This window comes from Salvia splendens, chromosome 17, assembly GCF_004379255.2.
Source record: "Salvia splendens isolate huo1 chromosome 17, SspV2, whole genome shotgun sequence".
Lineage (NCBI taxonomy): Eukaryota > Viridiplantae > Streptophyta > Magnoliopsida > Lamiales > Lamiaceae > Salvia > Salvia splendens.
In genome coordinates this window covers 18,881,183-18,888,680 of record NC_056048.1, presented here as the reverse complement: position 1 = coordinate 18,888,680, position 7,498 = coordinate 18,881,183, and the positions used below count along the sequence as shown (strand labels likewise).

Genomic DNA, 7,498 nt, shown 5'->3' with positions numbered 1-7,498 from the left:
CAAGAATCAACCTTTGGGTTTTATTTGCTTTAGCACTTATGTTCACTTTGTTTTCCCTACAAACTATGTTTTTAGATTATTCTATCATGTGTAACTAAACTCATAAGATTATGGGGATGTGATAGTAACTACTTTGGTTATACAATTCCGTTTGGCTATTTAATATTCGTTTTGTTTTTATTTCGTTTCTTCCCTAAGTTGTTGGATAATGCTTCACGTTTGAGTGGCACATTCTTTGATGATTTAATATAACATGCTACATAATCGTGAGAGGAGGTTGGCGAGTTAGGTCTACTTAGTAGAAACTACAATTAGTTTCTCTTAAAACGGCACTGTTAATTGAGAGGGAGGACTTTTCAAGGGTCTTAGGAGCTTTTAGGAGTTACGGATCTAGGATTGACAACCCTAGTGTTAGTAATCTATGCTTGTGCCACATGGGCAAAACTTAGGTGACTCGTCTTACTGAAGTATGAATTGTGCTAGGGTATTGTAGTAGGAATTTGTATAACCATAACTGTGAACGCACATCCCTAGAATTCCATTATCTCATATATTCATCTTTGTGTTATTTGCAAAAGTTGTTTATTTCCACTTTCAATCTGTTTTTATTTTAAAAAATTCAAATTTCTCTTGGTTTCCAAATAGTGAAAGAAGCTTAGTAGAGGATAAACAATTTATGTCTGTTTTCCCTGTGTTCGATATCCGGTACTGACCTTTAGCTATACTATATATACTCTTAGTGCTCGGCGATGCGCTTCTAGTACGCAACCTGCTTTAGGTTGTTCGCGAATACCAGGTCCTTCGAAATATCCACCCAACACCTCGCCAAGATGAGGGTTTCATCCGGTTGGTATTTCGTCCTCCCGGGGCGTACTCTTCATTCGTTTCCGGAGGTGGCACCTTGTACACCCGGCGGCGGCGGAGGGCGCGGCGGCGGGGCGGGGCGAGTTGGAGACGGCTCCATGTCACACACACCGTACGAATCCGTACTGAATTCGGGATCGTACTGCGTGTTGGAGTCGAATGGCCGATATTCGTCAGGGTCTGTACCCGGCCAACGTGCACCACCCCCAAACATCGGACTATTCAGACTTGAGTATTCACCGGAATCCATTTTATAGTGTAATTTGAGTGTGGAAAAGTGAATGGAAAGGTTACAAATGAAGGTGGGGTAGGGGGTATTTAAATAAATTTTCCGAAATAAAAAAATAAAAAAAAATAAAAACGCGTTGCATCGTTCGCGCCATCGTGAGCGTCGCCCACAGTGGGCAGACGATGGCGCGCCCGAGGCATCGGGTGGCCTATCGTCCGCCCCATTGCGGATGCTCTAAGAATAATAAAATAGGTTGAGACATGGTATTATAAAAGTAAATATTGGAAAGATAATGATATGAGCTCAACGGTTAACGAATTTTACGAACAAAATTATTAAAGTTAGGAAGAATTGTAACAGCCCTAACCTAAATCATGTATCGTTATTGATATATGGCTATTTTATTATTATTTGAGTTTTTATATAATTTTTATATTTTAAAAATTTGTGAGAAACTATGAGGAAAAATGTGTGTGCACGTGTAGTTAATAGAATAGTGCATGAAGTTGCATGTATAGTGTGATGTGATAAATAAAAGGGAACAAATATGGAAAATTAGAAATATTGAAAAGGATACTAGAGATTAGAGAAAGAGATATAAAAAAAAGTTTAACAGAAGTCACTGACTTAGCCGACTTAGAATAGTTAGAAATAGGTCTAGGTCCTACTCGAGTTCGGTAAGAATTTTAAAATACATAAAAGAAAATTAATAGAAAATTCAAGTTAGCGGAATATAGAGTCTAACCACTATTTAAAGTAAATTTGAATGAGACTCTTAATTGTGTATCATTATAATGATAAACTGGAACTTTTAATAGGCGGCAAAGGAAATATAAAATTTGACCTACGATATTTTAATTCTTTAAATTTGTAGTTAAAGTGAATTATAAATCATGTCAAAATGTAAGGTCATCTGCAATGGCGCCTAGCGCACCGCCTAACCAAGCGCCGACACAAGGCGGTCCATTGCAACCGCCCAACGAATTTCGGAATTAAAAACCGCCGAGCGCTCGGCGGTTTCGCGGCGCTAGGCGGTGCGCTGGGCGATCCGCTCGGCGCTATTGCAGCGCCCGGATCGCCTAGCACACCGCCGAGCGGAATTTTTTATTTTATTTTTTTATTTTCGAAACACTATATATACGCGATTTGCACGTCATTTTCATTCGCACCACTTGTTTTAACGAGTACTCTCTCTATCTTAATTTCTGTACAAGATCAACACCGAGAAATGGAGAACACCAACGACCCCGGTACCCGTGGGAGGTGGATGGGGTCCGATGCCAGGGTACTACAACATGTACCCATGGCAGGGGATGATGCCCGGGATGGCAGCCGGGGGGAATATGCCCGGGATGGCAGTTGGGGGGAGTATGCCGGCGTGGCAGGGGGTACCAGGGATGCAACCCGGTATGCAGATGATGCCGGGGTGGGCGCCCGGGATGCAGATGATGCCGCGGGGGGAGGGGGGACGGCGGTGCAGCCCCCGACAGGGGGTACCGGCGACGCAGGGGACGTCGGGGGAGGGGGACGTCTATCGCCCCAGTGTTGATTTTTCTACTGCTTCTTCGCACACATCGACCTCAACGGATGCGCAGTTCACGCAATTTGATGCTTTTTCCTTAGAGGAGTTGGGGTTTGATATTTTCGGAGTTCCGGATACTCCCGTTCAAACGGGGGGAGCAGTGCAGGGTCGTGGCGCCCCAAAAAAGTAGGGCAAGGGGAAGAAGGTCGGGGAGTCGTCGCAGTCGGGTGAGGACGACGGCTCGGTACAGAGAAGGTGGACAGATGCGGAGAACGTCGCGCTGTCCAAGGCGTGGGTGAGTGTTTGCGACGATCCTCTCGTTTTTAACAACCAAATGATCGTCAACTTGTGGGGCAAGATAGCAGCAGCCTACCAGAGATTTTGCCCGGAGGGGAGGCGACACAACGAGGAGGATTGCCGAAAGGGGTGTGACCGAATCAGGGCTGACGTCTCCCGATTTTCTGGTTTGTACGCCAACGCCCTCCGCATGCAGAGCAGTGGCCAAACGGAGGAAGACTGCAGGAGGATAGCGGAGAAAGCCTTTCCCCAGCCCTGGTTGTATAAGGACTTCACCTACTGGAACTGCTATCTTGTGCTGAACGACTCCGAGAAGTTCCGAGTAGGTATCGACACTGGCTGGCCGAAGAAGCAACGACAGAACTATACCGGTGATTTCAGCGGCAGCAGCGGTGGTTCCCACGAGCTCCCCGAGACGGCCCAGGAGGTCCCGACCCCTCGTTCGTTCGCTCGCCGAACTCACCCGGTTGGGCACAAGCGGGCTCAACGGGAGGCGAGGGGGGCAGCCGGGGGTTCACAGGAGGTCCAGTCAGCATCCTCCCTTGGCCAATCCACAGCGGATCTCAAATTCTTCGCGCGTCAACAAACGCGCAATCAGATGGTCAAGACGATGGCCGAATGGAGGGCGGCGGTTAGGCATGCACAAGGGTCACGAACCGCCGGTTCCGGTTCATGAACCGGCGGTTCACGGTTCAGGAAATGCTTGAACCTGAACCGGCCCGCCTACCTCCCGGCGGTTCCGGTTCAAAAATCGCTGGTTCACCAGGCGGTTCAAAACCGCCGGTTTTTTGCCTGAACCGCCGGTTCCGGTTCATGAACCGTCGGTTCAACCGAAATTAAAAAAAATATTTTTTATTTATAAAAATTGAATTTTATATTTAAAATCAATTTTTACCAACAAATGAATACAAGAAATTCATAATATCCCATATATATTTGATGGGCTTGCGAATTTAAGAAACCATTCTTGGTTGTTTCTCTTTTATAGAGATATCCTTGAATGTTTTATGTTCCACTTTCGATGTGGGACAAACTCATTCTTGGTTGTTTCTCTTTTATAGAGACATCCTTGAATGTTTATGTTCCATTTTCGATGTGGGACAAACACATTCTTAGTTGTTTCTCTTTTATCGAGACATCCTTGAATATTTTATGTTCTACTTTCGATGTGGGACAAAATCATTCTAAATTGTTTCTCTTTTATAAAAACATCCTTGAATGTTTTATGTTCCACTTTCAATGTGGGACAAAATCATTCTTGGATGTTTTTTCTTTTATGTTCCGGTTCACAATTCGCCGACCCTGAACCGGCCCGTGTTAACCGGCAACCCTCCGGACGGGTCAAACCGCCGGTTCCGGTTCCGGTTCATGAACCGGCGGGCCCGAACCGGCGGTTAACCGCCGGGCCGGTTCGGTTTGTGCATGTCTAGCGGCGGTGGACCCCGTGGAGAAGAGTTTGCTTCAAACATTGCTCCTGAGCATGCAGGAGGATTTGGAGGCGGCACGGAGGGAGACCGGCGGCGACGGTGGCGACGGAGGCGGAGGCGATGGTGGCGACAGCGACGGAGGAGACGACGACGGAGACGAGGAGTGAATTATTGTACTTTTTTTTAATTATTGTAATTTTTTTAAATTATTATACTTTTTAAAATGTTAATAGTATTATTAATGTTTCTTGTATATGTCTTGTAAATTAAATTCCGTATATTGTGTGATTGTTAATTATTTCATTTTTATATAATTGTTATTAGTGATGTGGCTAGGTTATGGCTGTGCTATTTACTTGTTTTGATGATGTGGCAGGAGGATTTTTAGTATTGATGATATGGTAAGAGGAGTTTGTGGCTAGGCTATGATCGGGTATTGCTGAGCTATTTCTATCGTAGATGGCCTAACTATAAATGAGGGATGGAGGCATAACACAAACGTAAGAGCTACGACTATGTTGCCGTATGAAGAAGCGACACGGTTGCCGCTTCCAAGCTCTTTTGAAGAAATATCTAACAATGGCGTCATCGCTGACGATAGCATCTGCCCTTTCCTTTTCCATTATAAAATTAGTCTCACTTCAATTGGCCACTGAAACACAGAGTTCAATTACTATACTAAATCCCAAATTGGAGCGAAATGGGAGTGAGCGTGCCTCGGATCAAGCTGGGTTCACAGGGGCTTGAGGTCTCCAAACAAGGCCTCGGCTGTATGGGCATGTCAGCCAACTACGGCCAGCCCAAGCCTGAGCACGAGATGATCCAACTCCTCCACCACGCCATCAACTCCGGCGTCACTTTTCTCGACACCTCCGACGTCTACGGTCCCCACACAAACGAAATTCTTATTGGCAAGGCATGCTCTCTCTTAATTCACCCATTAATTCATATTGGTTCTTGATTTCAATTGTTTCCCCTAATTAACAAGCTTCTATACCCTCCTCCTTTCATGAATAAATGTCTCGTAACCGACAAGTTTGAGTTTTAAGAAATGGTTTGAAGTGGATAGAAAAAAATTGATGGAATATGCGTCTACTTTTATATAATAGTTTTATAATAAAATGTGACTGAAATAAGACAGTAAAATGTAGGGTATATTCCCCAAAAATAGCCTCCGTCCCTAATAAGAGTCATATTTGATTTTAGCTCGAAAATGTAAGTTATATACATTAGTTTTATAATAAAATGTAAGTGAAATAAGTTAGTGGAATGTGAGCCTACTTATTATTTATGGTAAATGTGAAATATGACTTTTAATGGGAGACGGACGGAAATGGCAAAATAAGACTCTTAATGAGGGACGGAGAGAGTAAAAGTGAAATGTTTTATTTATTGGCAGACGGACGAAAAAGGGAAAATAAGGCATTTAGTTGGCGGACGGAGGGAGTAGTATGCTTTACTGTAATGATGGTTAAATACTGAAGGGGCATAAATTGCACAATTTGATAGAGTTGATAAGCTGACTAGTCTTGGACTAAGTTTGGTTGAATACATTGTGTCTGGTTACATGAATTATCAAGTGAAGCTTTGAGTGTTGGAATTGGTGCAGGCTTTGAAAGGGGGAATGAGGGAGAAAGTGCAAATTGCTTCTAAGTTTGGGATAGCGCGCAAGGATGGGATAAGGGAAGTACGTGGCGACCCTGAATACGTGAGGTCTGCGTGCGAGGCAAGCTTGAAGCGTCTTGATGTTGACTACATTGATCTCTATTATGTTCATAGGATTGACACTCGTGTGCCCATCGAAGTTACGGTGAGTATGAATCACTCTCTTGGATATCAAGCCTAGTGATAACTACTGATAGCATTTATGCTCATTTCACCTTATGTCATACTAGATTGATTTTATACCTTAATTTCCTTCCTGTGTCAACTTATGTTATACCTAAAATGAAATGCTGTCATGGTTTCCAAGATGGGAGAACTTAAGAAACTGGTTGAAGAAGGGAAGATAAAATATGTTGGCCTCTCAGAGGCATCTGTTTCAACAATTAGAAGGGCTCATGCTGTTCACCCAATTACTGCGATCCAGAATGAATGGTCACTGTGGTCAAGAGATTTGGAACAAGAACTAGTTCCCAGTTGCAGGTATGAAATGCTAGTTATTTAGGATATTGGAAATTAGTAAATCAGCTGCCTTGCAATCTCAGAGAACTTGGCATTGGAATTGTTACATACAGTCCACTTGGGCGTGGCTTCTTTTCAGTGGGTCCGGCGCTGATGCAGAACTTACCAGCGAATGACTTCCGCAAGGTTGGTGCATAAGGCATTGATTTAATTATATGTATTGAAGCTATGAAGACGCTGAATATGTTATGTGTCCAACTTGCTAGCAATTTCCAAGGTTCAAGGCCGAGAATCTTGAAATCAACAAGGTCGTGTACGAAAAGATGAGTGAAATAGCTACGAGAAAAGGCTGCACCCCTTCACAGCTGGCATTGGCTTGGGTTCATCACCAAGGAGATGATGTGTGCCCTATACCTGGCACCACCAAGATTCAAAACTTGAATGACAATATTGGAGCTGTTGCACTGAAACTAACTCCCCAGGAGATGACTGAGCTCTCTGCCTTGGCTGACATGGTTAATGGGGAGAGGCACTCGTTCATGGCGAATACATGGATAAATTCCGAAACACCACCATTGTCGTCTTGGAAAGTTGATACCTGAGATGCATGAGACCACCTATTGGTGCTATATTTCCTATTTGCTGCAAGCATAGTTACTTAGAGAATCATGCTTATGCTTATGCTTATGAAATTAATTTATCTTCTATGTCACTGCTCTTCTTTGCATTGTAGATTGGGACTTTGCACTTTTATACACCCTCCGTTTCACACTAATTTTTCTATTTTGCTATTTTGGTATGTTCTATAATAGTAGAGACATTACATTTTCTAGTAAAAGTCGTTACATTTCTTAGGTTTTGATTGTCACATCCGGTTTGTAAACATTGAAATCTGATCCTAGGTTCATTGCATTTTCTTTTGTACGAATGTTTAATGTTCTGGAGTACATAAATTAAGCTTTTATCATGGATTAAGTGGTCAATGCTTTCTTACTCAAAAGGATCAAAGTTTTTTACACAAAATCAAATCCACTT

The 7,498-nt window shown here is 43.3% G+C and overlaps 1 protein-coding gene across 2 annotated transcripts; it reads left to right on the top strand.

Annotated features, from left to right (window-relative positions):
- Nucleotides 1–4,983: 4,983 nt before the first annotated feature.
- Nucleotides 4,984–7,195, top strand: LOC121775582 (probable aldo-keto reductase 4). 2 transcript variants are annotated; one of them, XM_042172681.1, is made up of 5 exons: nucleotides 4,984–5,255; nucleotides 5,949–6,149; nucleotides 6,312–6,484; nucleotides 6,577–6,649; nucleotides 6,730–7,195. In XM_042172681.1, the coding sequence occupies exons 1-5, from the start codon at nucleotides 5,040–5,042 to the stop codon at nucleotides 7,063–7,065; spliced, it is 999 nt and encodes a 332-aa protein (XP_042028615.1). In that variant the 5' UTR covers nucleotides 4,984–5,039; the 3' UTR covers nucleotides 7,066–7,195. The 2 variants fall into 2 exon arrangements, with proteins under 2 accessions (XP_042028615.1, XP_042028613.1); XM_042172679.1 differs by having other exon boundaries at nucleotides 6,547–6,649.
- Nucleotides 7,196–7,498: the final 303 nt, after the last annotated feature.